This window comes from Tetrao urogallus, assembly GCF_951394365.1.
Source record: "Tetrao urogallus genome assembly, chromosome: 17".
NCBI classification, from domain to species: domain Eukaryota; kingdom Metazoa; phylum Chordata; class Aves; order Galliformes; family Phasianidae; genus Tetrao; species Tetrao urogallus.
Window position 1 is genome coordinate 931,386 of NC_136830.1, and position 16,936 is coordinate 948,321.

The 16,936-nt window shown below is 43.9% G+C and overlaps 1 protein-coding gene across 1 annotated transcript in view; it reads right to left on the minus strand.

The window, feature by feature from the left end:
- Positions 1–2,566: 2,566 nt before the first annotated feature.
- Positions 2,567–16,936, minus strand: part of GNB1L (G protein subunit beta 1 like) — a gene marked incomplete at both ends in the record, with an annotated part of 34,429 nt that continues 20,059 nt past the window's right edge. The window contains 4 exon segments of the mRNA XM_079543766.1: positions 2,567–2,833; positions 7,494–7,709; positions 12,080–12,178; positions 15,867–16,029. Of these exon segments, the coding sequence (XP_079399892.1) occupies positions 2,567–2,833; positions 7,494–7,709; positions 12,080–12,178; positions 15,867–16,029 (745 nt within the window).

Below are 16,936 nucleotides of genomic sequence, written 5' to 3' on the forward strand. Positions count from 1 at the left end.
GCACATAGTGTATGTTCCAACAGACCTATTAGTAAATCTTTGTCCCCCTAGTGAATCTCCGTAGTTAATTTAGATCAACCTTGACAGCAAGTGGCGTTTTCTGAGGGAAGAATATACTGAAGAGTTTCTAACAGTGTCTGTGAGCTAACAGCACTTCAAATTAATGCATGTGTTTGTTCTTCTGGAGCGGGTGGCTGGGTGCTGCCTCTGTGCCAGTATTTGCATCAAGGTACTTGCTACATGCTGTGGCTTCATTACAGTAACACTCTGTGTACTGCTTTGAGACCTGGCTCGAGAACACGAGGCTGGAGTGGTTTTCTTCTCTACAGGGAGCAGATTTGGCCATTCTTATTTCCTGCAGCAACCAGTTAAAGTATGTATTACTTGAGGGCATTTTATCCACGTGCCTCTTGAATACCCATGCTGGGCTCCAGCAGGGAGCAGTCCAGTGCCTGTGGTGCCAGGCATCCCGAGGCAGCACTCTGGCCTCGATCACAATGACAGCAGCAGCTCTTCCTGCACCTCGGGCAGCAGAAGGTGTGAAGAGGTGGTGTGCAGTGCTGATCTTGTGTCCCAGGGCGCCCGGAGTCTGCATGAGAAGATGGAGAGCTGACTGTGCCCAGCCACCAGCCTGACAGCAGTTCCGGGGCACTGACCTTCATCTCTCACATAAAGCCTACTGATAAGAAAAGGGGCTGTGACTGCACAGCACAGGGTGGATGGGGACGTGGCTTTTACAGCTTATTAAAAACTTGAGCGATTGGTTTATAATGTTAAGTGGAGACTAAAACCTGAGTGGTTACACCTGGGCTGTGTCCTTTTAAAAACTGACTGTGAAATTGTTCTCATACAGCAGAACTCCTGTGAGTTCTGTCTGCAGAGCATGGGAGAAGGAAGAGATGGCAGTCTCTTCTAGCAGCAGGTCTGTGCGGAAGGACTCTGTCCTCCTGGCCTGGAGACTCGTGTATGGCACAGCCAACTCCTCCTTTGTGTGGGAGGTGGATCATGTGTGCAGATGGAGCCATTACCATCTAGGCAACAGTGTCTGATAGATGTAATGAGCACCAGCACCACCCTCTGACTCAGGATCACTCAAAATTAGGATTTGCCTTTTTTACTGCAGTGTGATCATTGGTGCAGCTGCCTAACAGTAAAGAAACACTCAAAGAAATGAATTGTTGAAGTGCTGTCACACTCCAAAAGGTGCAAGACCAAATTTTCTTTAGAAAAGCTGGTAGAACAGGGTGCTGTTTCTGTGAGAGCAAGAACACCAGGCTTTTATTTTGGGAATCTCTTGATGTTGCTGTTCACTACAGTTCTGGTGACATTTTCTCTGCTATGAACCTTGTAACAAGGCAGAAAAACATTTACAGCAAAATACCACTGGTGCAGAACCTGCACAACGTGAGCACTGCTGTCTGTGGAGCTGTTCCATAGTCTTTAGGACGCACCCCCTCTGAAATTAGGTCCCCAACAACCTGGCATCAGCTGAGTGCTTCCATGGGACAGCTGCAGTTGTGTGACTTCAAAGGGACCAACGCAGGACAGTCTGTTCACAAAGATCTTCTTGGTGCAGTCAGAGAATGCTAATGCTTCACCATTCAGAAAAACCCTCCTTCGTGAAAGAATTTCAGCTTCTGTGACCATGGAGATGACAAGTTAACGGATCCATCTGCACCGTGTGGGTAAGGATTTATCCATGAAATTCCCCTACATGTTAATGTGAGTCGTGTAGCTGAATCCCAGCCTTGCCATGCTGAAACTTACCCTAACTCTCCAAGGAGAAGGCGCTAATTGGATTGCTGAGTTTAAATCCTTCAGCTAGTCAGTCCATGGAAAGGATTTAGCACTGGCTCTGTAAAAGGCTTTACATAGCTTTGCAGTGCAGTGCAGGGGAAGGTTATTTTTCCCCTTTTCTTCTTGTGATTAATTGTGAGACTTGAGGTGACGGGAGACATAATGAAATTCATAAATGCCAAAGGCCGTCCCAAGTCACATTCCTGGCTGTTGGTTTAAGTTAGAAACTGACAGAAGTGCGAACAAATCAAGGCTGCTCTGATAGCCTTTCACTTACAGGGAAGAAAAAGTAACTGACAATGAAAAACCACTGGAGCTGGTTTAATGGGTGTAAGTTCTCACAGAAGAGAGGTATTTTACACTGATACAGACTGTTAGATACACAAGTGACTTACGAACAGAGACATTCTGCTCCCACAGAAGGCTGAGAAATTCCAGTTCTTTTTCCAGAAATTGGCCCAAGGTATTTTAGCAATATGCCAAAGAAAAAGCTGTTGCAAAACCTGCAGCAGAACTCAGCAACTCGTCCTCTGTCACTGTTCATGACTGGCCTTGCTCCGCCTGTTGTAAGTTTTAGAAGTCAACTCCCCTCCATGGGAGATGGAACTTTCCACATGAACAGTCAGCACAGAATTTTAATCTAGCAATTTCCAGACACTCACCTCTGCCTGGAAAAAAGTTCTACTACTTCACCAGGTCCAGGTTTGAGGTACTGTGTAAGGAATGGCTTCATCGATCCTACTTCCCAGTGCATGACAATGCAAACGTGTCATGTCTGAGTGTATATGGACCAGATGCTGATGCGGTGATCCTTTGCACCAGCTGCCAGCAGTCTGTCAGTGGGGCTGCTGTGGTCTGAGAAGGACACAGAATGGACAGTTGCGGTGTGGTAGTCCAGCACTGCTAAGGGCTTCAGTTTTTTCCAGCCAAAGATCCTGATGCGATGATCCCACCCTGCTGTTGCTAAAATCTTCTTGTCTGGACGGATGGTGATATCAGATATGCCAGCATTGACAAGTCTGTGCGTTTTCTGAACCTGTGTGAGAAAGTCATAGATGAGCTCTGATCGTTTCAGGCAAGCAGAAGAAGATAGAACCTTCTGGGATTTTGAAGGTAGACCATTCACCCGTACGCACACTGGCATCACACAGATGCTTTTCATCACACGGCAGATAAAGCATTAATGAGAACAGTTAACTTAACTTGACCTTAACTATCTCCAGCGCCATTCCCTGAATGTTCCTTGTGTGTTTTTAATTTGTATTGCATTTAAAGCTGTTTACATTTGGTCACAAGTGAAGCTGTGGCGCAAGGGTCTGAGACTGAGAATCAGACTGCGCAGCTTTGCCCTTCCAGCTCTTCTTTCATGAGTGGCAACGTTCAGAGCTCTGGCCAAATATCTTCCCCTCTCTTGCAATATTCCCATGCTGAGATTCTGAACTGTCCTTTAAACTACCCGCTACTTATTTCTACTACTGTAACCCCTCACAAAAGCCCCAGTAAGCTGTAGCAGTATTTACCAGATTCTTGAGAAAGGAATGCTTCCAGGAATTACGTTACAGGGTCAGGAAAGCTGTAGTTCCAGTGCCTCTCCCCAAGGGACTTATTTACAGCAAATTCCAAGAAGGGGATTACAAACAAGTTATTGATTTCTACCTTGAAGTCTTTTGTTTCTGCTTGCAGACTACTGCAGCACAAGTTTCCGAGGGGCACAATTAAATTGAAAGGTAATAAACTTCATTCTTGACTCACTGGGCACAGCCCTTGAAAAGAAAAGCTTGCTTCACTGTCACGAACTTCCCCTGAAACACCAGAAAAGCCCCACGTCATACAGTTGTGCTGTTCTCACCTCAGGTAACTTACATTAGTCAGCAGTCTGTCCCACAGGCAGCTTGTGTTGAAATAGCCCAGCTTTGTCACAATGGGAAGACACCTTTTTAAGTGTATGCTGATCTCGACTTGTGGTTATTTGTAAGCACAACTAGGGATTACATTTAGAAATGACACATGCTGCTGTCTTCTTAGGACTAAATGTGTAACAACCATCTCTTGAAGCAAAGCTTAATCTAATGCAATGCATGTTATCTATTGTTTTCAGGAAAAGGGACTTAAAAGCACATTTTTATCTGAGTAACTTCCCCTCAAGATGAACATTCCAGGATGTTACGGGACTGTAGTACAGGATAGCAGCACGTATTAATTTCAGGCTGTGTTAACTGTAACACAGAATTCAGAAAACTGAAACTCCAGCCACACATCAGAGTTGCTTTCACATGCAACTGAAGGCATACTGGCATTTTCCAGGAGCAAAGCTGGAAGCAGTTACTTCTCAGCGACGTAACAAGTGCCCGGCTCAAGCAGCAAGGCGTGCACCTCACTGAGAAAAAGACCAAACGACATGTGACTGCTTCTTGCCTTCTCCATGCAGTCCTCTAAAGGACAAGTGTGTCTTCAACCAATTCACAAGGGACAGCGAGTTTTGCTAAGCCTGTTCAGTGGTAGGAGGCTGTCTGTGGGCCTCCTTGCAGCGCTGCTACTGCAGAACTTGTGCTTTTTGCTGGTAGATACTTCCAAACTCCCCAGTTGCAGTAATATCTCATAGCTTCAGTGGGATTTTCGTTGCCATGTGTCTACTGGAAGGGGAGGAGCTGTTACATCACCGGCTTGGCAGCTGGAAGTGAGATGGGCCTTTCTCTGTAACTGAGATTATTAGCTAATGGCTATAGCCAGTCCTGGGTGTGGTGCTTCCCATCATTACTGTCAATTATGTAGGTGAGATCCATACAGCAAAATCAGGACGACTGGGTGAAATTGCATGTCAGCAGCACGCTACAACTTGAAAATGAAGCCTATAATGGAGATGCCTTTTGGCTATGGAACATGAGGGAACAGTGGGCATTTGTGCACAATTTGCAAATCCAGGAGGTGAGAGAGGAAAAACAGAGAACAACTTGCTCAAGGTTTTTGCAGCCGGGTGAAATCCTGTTGCCAGGATGTGGCCACAGCGTCAGTAACAGGCAAACACTGTAGCCAAATACATACCAACATTGTTTCCTAATCAGAAAGCTAATTTAGAATTAAGAAAACAAAGCCACGAACAGGTGAGCTGCTTCCAGCCAGTCGTGGCCAAGGACACTTGTATCTACTGGCAGATTCATGAAGAAATTCTGACATGCTGAGACCAGATATCCACCTCTCCTTTCCTCAACACTTGCCATCTACGATTTTTCTTATTAAAATCAGCCTCTCCTACACCCAAATTATGTGTTTGAGCTGTTTTTTTAAGAAGTAGCAAATACAGCAGCAACTTCAACTTTAGCATTTAAGGGAAAAACCTCGGTAACCCGACCAACAGAACCTGCATGCTTACCTACACTGCAGCTTTCATAGAATTTTCTTTCTTGCCCCATAAAAGTCGAGTGCTCCTTTGATGACTGGATTTTAGTTCTGCTTCGTTTATTCACCTGTGGAAGCTGTTTACCTCCTACTTTCCATCACAAATGTAACCACTTAATTATACTATCTCAGCCAAATCAGAAGGCTCATAACCAATCCAGTCATCTGCTGACAGAGATGATTTCAGCAATTTTCTTGTACAAGACAATGCACCACTTTCCCCATAGCGATAAATGATGAAGTACCTTCATCATCTATTCACTGACACACTGGAACGCTGCCACTTAAAACAGAGCTGAAGTACCATCATTGCATCATTATTTCTCCAACAGCAGATAGCTATGCACCACGTTTACTTATTAAAACCTTTTAGAATAAAAATAACGTGCCACTGAGTGGCTTTCCACCATCTACCATTACCTCAGGTAACTGGAATGCCAAAAAAGAAAAGTCCCCATCTGGTTTTTATTATTAATGTAATAGTAGAGAAAAAACCCCACAAGCTATGTCCTTGACAGCCTGTAGTGCTCACATGAAAGATGCACTTTATTGGGGAATTCACACCACGCACGAAGCACCAAGGCATTACTTATGGGTTACAACATTTGGCATTTAAATTTCTCCTGAGAAATACGGCCATCAGTGTGATGCTCTGAAGGCGTAACTGACCGTGAGCGCTCTGTGGAAAACAACTGCAATATTTCAGGTGAACAACTTGTTATTTTTCCCCGAGTCCTACCCTGCATTACAATTAACTCATAAGTGTAACGTGCTGTGAAGAGCAGGATTTTCTTTGAATGCCCTGCTATAATTAATAGGAAGGAATGACTTCCTTTCCAACAGCAAGTATCCGAATCTTAAAGAAACCTGTCATGGTGTCAGATTTCTAGAAATCCAGGCTCAATACCAGGTCTCTTACTGAGCCTTGCCTACTCACTGTCCTTCAGCTTCCCTGAGCAATGGACTCCAGGTGTGGGCTGTGGGGGCAAACGTGACAAAGCCCAACTAGGACAGCTATGCACCAGACTTGTTAAACTCTGCTTTAATCACATTCACTTGCTACTTCATTGCTTCTCATTCCGAATCCAGAGTGCCTCTCCTATTTCGTGGCTAACTGCATATTAAAGTTGGCTTTCTCCTCAGCACCTGGTGAGCTCTGTGTGCTGCGAACGGCACCTCAGTTGGGTGTATGTGTAAAGCACGTACTGAATGCTAGCGCCGTGCTGATCCGTCAGTTCTGTGGTGATCAGATCGCGGCTCTTGACGGCGTCCCCACAAAATGTCCCTGCCAAACGCCCGGGGAATTGCTGTTCTTGTAACTGTTCAGAAAATGGCATCAACTCATCACGCTACCTCACAAAATCTACAAGAGCTGCAAGCGCTAAGAGCAGTTGTTTCTTCCTTGAATCCATGCACCCAATTGTTCTGAAGAGATACACAGGGGCACACAGTGGCAATGTGTGTTCAGGGAACAACTGCCTTATCAACAACTGCATAAAATAAAGCGCTCAGCAGTGCAGGGGCAATGGATGGGCCATTTTCACTTTCAAGAGCCTTTATTTACACAATTTGTTTCCACACCTACTTAAAACCTCCTTAACCCCTTGGCAATGTTGGAACACTTGCTTAAGTTGTCTAGATTAAGCAATATTTATTGCCATTCACGAGCAGAGACTGAACTGGTGGTGATTACGAGACCTAGCCCTAAACCTGCCACTCCAGGTGCATATAGCTCAGGCATAAACCTACATAAACCAATATGAACTTATTCTTTCCCTGTCTCCAGCTAGCGTGCTAGAAGTGCAAAGGGAAGCCAGCTGCCTACACCTCGCATCCTCTTAGCCAGGCTATGCCTGTTCTTTCAGTTTGTCAGGTATCTCATGCAATGTTCTGTCTTTCTCCACAGCAAAAGGAAAACTCTATCCATTCAAGCAGAACCTCTGGAAAAGCAATCCTTTGTTTCTCATTTTTGTAAGTCATTTATAATGTTTGAGACGTTCTGAGAGCTGGATACTACTAACGTGATAAATGAAGACATGGAGGCAATGGTTTGAGAAATGCTAGGCCTGCACGCCTGCTGCAACTTCAGTAAAACCAGAAACATGTGAGAGCCTTTTTTTTTTTTAAATCCTCACCGTCCTTTGTTAAGTCTAGGCACATAGCACAAGCATTCTAACCAGTCTGTGATTAATTAGCTAGAGGTCTGCAACAACTCTTCTCCATGACTAAATAATTTTTTAGTCTATCAAACTGTTAGTGCAAAGTGGGATAAATGACACTGAAGGGCCAGCGGCACTGACCTGCAGGTTCTGTTGCTCATTGAGGCTCCAGATGCTAAGCACCTTTTCGGATGAGCCCGAGATCCCTTTGGCCTTCTCTGAGTCAAAGTCAAGGCTCATCACCGGCTCCTGGTGGCAAATAAGTTGGCTCAACACTTTTCCCGTTGACAAATTCCAAAGGAGCACCGATCCATCTTCATAGCCGGCCAGGAGCGACGGTTGTGAACCACAGCTGCCCTGACCAAGAGAAAAATAAAACTGTTTGAAAAGTGAGCAGTCTGTTTGTGAAATTCTCACCTCCAACTAGGTTTTATTAGATCAAGCATCGAGAAAGTAAATGAAAATGCTGACAGATGTAATAGAGAAGAGTTTAGAAGTCTAACTGCCAGTGCCACCAGTAAGGGCACATCTCTGTGTTTCCACCACTTTTACTAACAGCGTTACCAGCAACTGCTGACAAGCACTCAGCTTCTGTATCAACACGTAACATTTTATACTTGATGCATGTAGCAGATATCTAATGCATGCATGTATATTATACTCACACACAGAAGATTACTGAAAGTCCAATCTATAGCCCTGTACATCGCTTGCAAAAAGACTGCCTGAAGTTTCTGAAGCTTTAACTCGTGGCCTAAAGTTCATTGCAATTGTTAAAAAAAATAAGAAATAGAAAAATAAATAGAGCAACTGACTCAGCATCGAGCTGTGCAGGACCGTGCGGGCACTGAGAAGAGCCACGCGCCAGTGCAGCTGCACGCTGCCAAAGCACGGCTGCTCACAGGGACTGCAGGCACTGCAGCACATCAGGCTGGACACCAAACCTCTTCAGAGACCTCTGGGCGAGCCACCAAGGGGTTAACAGGCGCCCGAGTCCCAGTGTAACCAACTGAAGGCTATTTTGATTAATGATGTCACAGGCCAAAGGGCACGGCACCCTGGGCAGACACCTAATTTATTTAAGCCTCTGAAATAACTCAAAGAGGGGAACATTACTGGATTACATGTCACACTTAAGGAAAATATTCATCATCGCTCCAGCCAAAGACTAATGACCCTGTAAGCACCAACGGGCTGCGTGAGTGAAGATGCAAATCCCGAATGAAAAGCAACTAAATAACAAGCATCTGTTGCCGGGTTTTTTTTTAATAGGAGAGAGACAACGCACCAAACAGACACTGGGATGATGACCACCTCCTGCAGGGACACCAACCTAAGAAACGCATCCCAGAGCTTATTCCGTTATTTCCAAACCTGTCCTGATCCTACAATCTGTTGTTTAGTGTTGGAAACAAACTCAAGTTAAAGGATGTTTATAAAGAAATAGTTGTCACTGGCATGGCATGATTGAATGAGGTTCTTCAAATGGACTTGCTGCCAGTGGTGTGCTACAAGCCTGCACTGACCAACAGCTCACCACCTCTATTAATGGCCCAGCCTGCTCTCCCACGGGTGATTATTTCTTCCAGGGGGAATTTAACCAACAAGAGATGGGTGGTCTGGGAAATAAAGCTGCTGAGTAAAAGCACTGCGTTCTTTTTCAGATTTATCCAGCCCAAAGAAACATTTAAACAAGGAATAAATCTTACCACGCAGGGAACAAAACTGCTCCTTAAAATAAGGAAACAAAGCAGGTCTGCCCCCACCTCAGATCCTGTACGAGTCTCACTCCTTACTTCAGGGTTCCTTTTCTTTGGAAGAGGCAGGGGCCTTGCTTTGGCCACATGTGGGCACAATCCTTTTTTTTTTTTAATTTGTTAAAATAACATCAGAGCAAAGAATAACTGTCAAATATATGCAAGTTCACAGTGTTAAATGTTAGGTATTTTGGATGGAGAGTGCTCTTTTTTTTAAACGTTGGGGTAAAGAAAAGAATAAAAATCTGAAATAAAATGAATTTTAATTTAAAAAAAAACAACAAAGTATTTTATAGGTACATTAAGTTTAAGAAAGCCCCCAGTTTGGACAGAAAAACTGAGAAGAGCTGTTACTGTAGTGCTCTTCTGTGAGCACACTGCTCTTCTTGAAGCTCTTCTTGGATGGTCAGACTTTCCTCATCCAACAAAACAAGATTGGGATGGGCAGAGCTGGGTTTTCTGCCTCAAAACAGGGAGGCCAAGTGTTGTGGGTGCTCCCCATCTCACAGTGGGTGCCCAGCATCACAGCAAATGGCCAGCAGAAACATTTCTCTTTCTGCTGCAGGTATCTCAACTTAACTTCAGAAATGGAATTTGCAGTGAGAGATTGGTCTGTTTTAAAAAGTGTTTTTTTCTGTGAAAGCAAGGGCTCCTGTAGTTCCTCCTGACATGCTCGAGCGTGTAATACTTTAATGAATACATATACCTGAACTTAATAACAGCTATTGAAAGATTGGAGAAGCTCTCAGTCTGATGCCTGGCCTTATCAAGCAGTGCTTCACAACAGCCCACTTATTTCAGCTGTACATAATGGACACTTCTGGAGAGATGACTTTGCCAGCCATGTTCTGGTGTCAGTGGAAAATTTAAAGTACAAATCATCATTCTTCCTAAACAGAGCAGTTCGATGTTGCATTTGGATAACTGTCAAGGAAGGAAGAGAAGGTGATCTGCTGTCAGCTCAACAAGAATAATTGCTATAGTTTATATAAAGTAATAACTCTGCATTTCCAGTTTCTACATGTATTGTTCCCACTGAATTATTTTGTTTGTGCCCTTACGCAAGACGATGCCTTCCCCACAGTACAGAAAATGAAGGGAAGGCCACATTTACTCCTGCAAATCCTTACCCCACCCAATTAGTAATAGCAGAAAGGTGTGAAGCTGAAGGAACAACGTATTCAAGATTGTGAGTCTTCAAAAGAGAAAAGAAAAAAGTGAATGAGGCACTGAATAAGTGAAGGACAGACTTAGAGTCAAATGAGAGGAAAGAAAAAGTTTCAGAACAAAATAAAATGTTGATATCTTTTAAACCGCTTAGAAGCAGCGAGCGTGGCTTGATCCACAAGCCTAACACAAGCTTCATCTCAGGTCCACTGTGTATATGAGAGTTCCCAGCTCATGCTACTGCCTGTAAGACCCTGAGCTGCCTCTGATCAGGAAGGGTGCAGCTGGGTTAGCTGGCGTCCTGCTTCATGGTTACAGGGTTACTCATGGCCCACTTAGGGAACCACAAAACAGAACACAAAGCAGCACTTGGTGCTCCAAATAATTACTTGCCCTTAAAGAGCATCCTCCTCTCCTGTGCCTGTGAACTGAGTTCAACACCTTTGTAAAAGAATTTAAAAAAAAAAAAAAAAGAATAAAAGAATAAATGTGAGACTGCAGCTGTCCTTGTCTGTTGCAGTCTAGGAAGTTGTGGTAACTTACCAAAGTTTTAGTTTGCACAGAGTAACTCACCTCTCCCAATTCCCAGTCTTATCCTTCATCCCTACTGCCAATAGAATTGAAAACTTACTTAAAAACAAGACTCTGCACCTGCTCTGCTTCCTAGAGGATCAGCAGACTAGTTCATGTGGGAAGCATGGTGAGAAAGAGAACTCCTTGTACGGGCAACAAGGTTTTAAACACTGTACTTTCCCTCAATTATCTTCATCTTGTTAAAATACGTCCAGGCCACAGAAAGCCACGTTCATTTCCTTGAGTACCGACTGCCTTTTTAGAATAAACTTTGTTTAATGAAAACCTAATTAGTCTACTTGCCTTTTCCCCCCTAGCTATTCCTCCATGGGACTTACACTGTGGCCTCTCCTACTTTTCCTTGATACCAGCAACTGAATTCCTCTGGACTTCACCCAGTTCAGGCCCCGAGTGAAGACAGCGGTGCCTCAAATGCGCAGCGGATCAGTACTTTGTGCAGCTGAAACCAACACAGATCTTCAGATGGAACTGAAGGGAATCATGTAGGTGAAATCAACTCAGATGGTGCTGCACACCTGTAACTGTCAGCGGTCAGGGAGTAAAGCAGGGAGTCTGCATTGCAACTAATTTTTGGGGATTTAAAGCCCACCACTTGAACTCCTTTCTCTGCTGCCACCTTCCTGTGCTACTTGCCTTTCCCTGCTGACATCCCGTAAGCATTGCTGGCAAAGTGCTCTGCAAATGTACTTTTCTGTTGTTTATTTTTTGTTTTGTTGTTTTAATTAGCTGTTTTTGTTTACCTTTTAGTTCAAAGCCAGTACAACCATAAATATCTGTTCCTATTGTATGCTGGTAACAGGAATGTTCATAGAGTGCTTCCTTACCCTGGGGGCATTAAAGTGAACGTAGCCTGCCACTACAATCACTGTCTTTAAGTAACCCAATCGTTTCTCGTCATTAATAAGGCGAGAAGCTGTATCAAACAACTGGCTTCAGTAAGTCACTCATTTTTCCTCTTGATTGATGCAAAAACTGTGCCTATCCTAAGGATATAAAGCCTTCCCTAAGTATTTGCAAATCTTCCATTAAAGCTTGGAGAGCTCTGAAAGTTACATTAACGATGTTCACAAATCTTTCCCCCCTTTAATAGTATAATTACTTGATTGGTTTGATAATAAATCAAAATCCAAGTGAAGAAAGATTCATGTGCTTCACATAAAATGAATCACAGGGAAAACATTTCACAATTAGCAGGCACTCTTGCCTTACCTGCCATAACTTCAGACACATGGGCATGCCCAGCTTGGCACCCATCTCTGGCTTCAAGGTACAGACTGACGTCTTGGATGGTAGCTCCAAAACCTGAACCTGACATCAGGAAAACAAGAGTATTTGGTCATGCTCCAGGTCGAAATTCTGCTGCTAATCACCTTAAAAGACTTGTGTTTTTAAGGCTAGTGTAAGTACTCCCAGTAATAAGCTGTCTGGAGGAAACGGGGGAATACATGTTAAATTGAAGCTGTAGGGGAATCTACAGGTGAGCAGTTTTATGAAAGACCAGACAGAAGTGCTAGGAGGTAACTTCATCTTCCACTGTTCTGTTACCTCTTCTGACTTCTTTCCTTAGAGCAGGTGATGTGCATTACAGCAGGTAAGAACGCAGACAGCTTAGTCTGAAAACACTTCCCTGCTTCCTTCCCCTTTCTCTGTCTTTGTAGTGAAGTTTTTCTGTTATGTTCAGTTGTGGACACTTCTGTTGTCTCTTCTGTTCTGCGTGGCAATACAGAGCTTGTGTGGAGGTACAGCCACCGTATATATCTGAAGTGGATTTTCCTTCACTGGTTGACTGCACTAGCAGAACTTAACACCCCAAATCATCTGCTCAGTGCAGGCTGGAGCACCGACAGCATCCTGGTATTTGTACCACAGTGCTGTCTGACCCTGCTTTGAACAGGGTCAGGTAATTCTGTCCTTAACACCTGTTCTCTGTCTGTGTAGCAGCCCCCACTTTTTCTTGCGCTGAAGGCAATGAATTATGGGTTTGTCTTTAAAAAAGTGGGGCAAAAGTCTTTCTTGTGCCAGAGAAGTAGCTCATCTCCACCGCAGGATGATGGCAGGCGAGATCAGGGAGTCTGCCTTTGCAGTTTGGCACTGCAAGGTCTTCAGTCTCTTGCCTGACACAGAAATGCTTTACTTGGGGCTGAACTTGAGCTTGGAACTATGAAGAAAGACCTGATGCTCCTGGAAGCAAGTTTTTCACACACACACACACACACGTATATATATATATCTTTCTCAGACACATACTTAATCACTGAGGTGATCTTTTATTTTAATTAAATAAGCAACAGCCTACATTATCTCATAAAAGTAAAGGACTTCAAATATTTGATAAATCCAGCATCACCAGCCACTCTGGATTATTTCAGAATGTGCGAAGGCCCAATAGTGCTTTTGGACAGCCCAAGACATGTGAATTTCCTTAAGCATCTGAGATGAGGTATTAAACAAATATGGCTCCTCTGGGAACCATCAATCAAGACTGCAGCAGCTGCAATGGCTTTCCAATCCCATACCTTTAGTTCAAAGCTTGCCAGAACATCTTCCTATTTCTAGAGATTGTCAACTAGCCTGCCAAAAGCCAGCTGCACTCTAGGACTGCAAGTCAATGATGTACTAAACACAATATACAGAGCATTTTCTAAAGCCAGTTAGCAATGGAGCAGGAAACTGTTCTCCAGATTTGACAGATGGAGGCTATAGCAGAGCCTTGCAGTGTACAGACCAAAGCTGGAGCATCTGGGAATTGTGCTTCTTTGGAGCTGTGCTCTTAACAAAAGATTCTTTTCTCTTGGCAACTTTCTTGCTATCAGTATAATGACCAAGTTAGCTATTGGAGAAAACCAGCTGTAAACATGGAGGTGACCCACTCTCATCTTGTGCCTTTCATCACTGGCTCCCCGTGGGGCATCATCTTCCAGACTACAAGGAAACCAGGACTGCAACTTTTAGTTAACAAGGGAAGATGAACGCACTGGGATAAATGCACCTCTGCAGGTTAAGAGTCATTCTTAAAAAGCCACTCCTTTATTTTACCTTGATTCAAAAGGAAAGACCTCTTACAAGGGCTACGGTTGAGCCTGCGAAGGACAAAGGAAAGCAGAGAAGAGGATTTTTTCTGCAGAAGGCAATCGGGCGTGAGCTGCCTGTGCTAGACTGACAGTTCCAGAGATTGCCTGCATTAGACAACTGAGCCTTAGAAATAAATACTATTTCATGTATTTTGACATCTGTAACCTAAAACTTGAAGTTCTGTGTTTATATTGGTTTTGCTTAATAGGAGAAAGATTTTCCTTTGCCTGAGGTTAATAGTGTTCCTGGGTGGCTAAAACTGGCCACAAGGAAACACACCCTTTTTCTTTTCCACATTAATAAAGCTTTTAACATGTTTCTGGCAAACTGGCAAGAAAAGTGCATGTAACTCATAATTGGTGATTTAAATGCAATCACGAACAAATAAATGCCTGTTCAGATCTCATTATTTATGGACTGAACCTGCTTTAAGACAAAATTACTCTTCTTTGGGCACCAGCCAAGCATAAACACTTATTAAGTCTTAATTTTAATCATAAGCTGCAAATGTACTGTGTCTCACAGTGCTGCCTATTTGGAAACACTGCATATTATGGGAGCGTATGTATGTGCATTTATTGAAAACTGACAGAGTTCCAGTGTCAAGTTCACACAGAGAGAGGAAATCTTACCTCAGGAGACAGCAAATCATTACCAGCTTGCAAAGCCCAAGCAAACAAATGAAAGTAAACCAGAGATGAATTGCAAGAGACACTTGGGTAAAGCAGCTCCTCTCTATGACTGTTTAATTCTTTGTGAACAGTGTGCGCACTTCGCCTGAAACAAGTTCCTCTCCACATGATGCAAGACAGCACTTTTCAGGTTTAAGTTAAATATCATTGAGCACCTCTGTCAAACAGGAGCAGTTCTCTGTTTGATCACAACATGGATGCGCCCGAGAACGGTTTCATTTCGTGGCACAGAGGCTGTTTCTCCACTTACTCACTTCTGTAAAATGCTGAATATTCTGGCTGTGGGCCAGCACAGTACTTACACACATCTCAGCTTCTGAGTGACAGAGCCCACATCTCGCAGTGCGGGCGCCATCCCACACACTGCTTAGTGCACACAAAATGTAACTTCCAGGATATACATCCTGCAGTCCAGGTGAGCTCCTGATCTTCTATGCTTATGAACAACTTGCAATTTAACTACAACATTGCTTTTGTTTACTCATATCACCTCTTTTTTCATACTTTTGGTATTTTAATGTCAAGCATGTGAATCAATTTAATTTTGTATCATGTCCTCAAGCAGTCTTTAAAGAAAACAAAAATACAATTTGTACAAAACAGACGTGGAAAATGCCAACAAAGCTGTCAGTCTATGACTGCTGTGATAATGGGTATGCAATGTGGGTGTATACAGTAGGAACTGAAGTGAACCCTACAATTATTTCAAACAGAGCAAACCTCTTGCTGCTAATAGTAATTCCACTATTTCCAGCCAAAGTACCAGTTAAAGAATTAGCCCGAGGTGAAAGACCACATATCGCATTACAAATCACCTGCACCTCCCCTCCTCTCAGCATGCACAACTTCCAGCCAGAGACAGCAGATGAGAACGGCCATCTGACGACAGACTTCTGACTGTTAGCTCCCCAGAAGGACTCTTTTCCCCTTTTAACAGCATTCAGCAGCGGCACCACAGGAGCTTTCAAACCTCCTGCACATGAAAGGCCATCAGCAGCTGCAAATACTTAAACGTTACACAAAACTTGGGGTGGTATCCTTGTTATTAGAGCATGAGTTATATAACTCAGTCATTTTTCTGGCAGGTAATGGTGATTAGGAGCCCCGGAGGTTCCTCGTGCTGCCCCCTCTCGAGCAGCGGATTTCAGAGCAATGATGTTTCTCCTTCCAAACTTTCTTATTTAAGAAACAAAAGCAACATTCCAAGCACCGGAAAAAGCAGCATTTCCTACCTCCTCCAGGGCCTTGGCTGCCGTGGCCATCAGCCAGCGTCCCTGTGCCACCTTCAACAGCGAGCTTCTGCAGAATCCCACATTCTCCGTGAAGACAGAATCCGTCACTGCAGTCCGTCCCTCTGCTAAATCCCACAGGCAGATCCTCTGGTCACGACCTTGACTTTTACAATAAAGCAAGTTGTCCTGTGAGCAGCAGGACTGAGGAAACCTGCCTTCCTGCAGGTCAGTATCTCAAAGTTGGGACTTTAATACGTAATAAGGACTGAGCTTAGTAAAGCTTCAGAAGCTACCAGGAGGAGAGAGGACCTGAGAGTCAGACACACCACCCTCACTGTCAGCCACGCTTTCCTACCAAGAGAGAGCCATCAAACACAGTTATGTTATTTACATATGCAACTATTTATGATTTTTTTAATGAGTACTTGAATATTTTCCTGACAAGAATACTACACATCAGCATATTTAGCACTCTTTCACCATAACAGTGAAACGGAATGATCAGGTTTGTTGACAGCTGAAAGACAAAGAGCGAGACAAGAGGGACCACAAATGTAAAGTGGCCTCAGTGGCCAGCTGCACGCAGCCACATGCAGAAGCAGATTCAGACACCTCCTCGTCCCAGGGAAAGCCCCTGTGGTCCCACACAGAGCGGCCAAGAAGGCCAGTCAGAGCACAGCACGGCTCGCTGCACACTGAGCCAGCTCCAGTTGCCCCGGAACAAAACATTGCTGTGGAGAAGCAGCAGTTTTGGAGTTAAACTACAGCAGCACAGGATACCCATCCTGTTACTGCCTGGGAGAAGGGGTCATCAGAAATTCCTTGTCCATTTCTTATTTGAATTAGCAGTATTGCTTGACAGAACCACGTAAACAGAACAGGAGTAGATGCAAATCTGACTGATTTAGGGCTTCTTCAACATCAGTACAGAAACTCCCATCTGCTGTTCAGCTGAATGACGAGCTATGAAAACACAGTGCTAGGAATACAAAAATGTGGCGGGACTGCAAGAAACTGCTGTGATTTAGAGCAGAATAGCAAAGAATACAGGTAAACAGTGTCCCAAAATT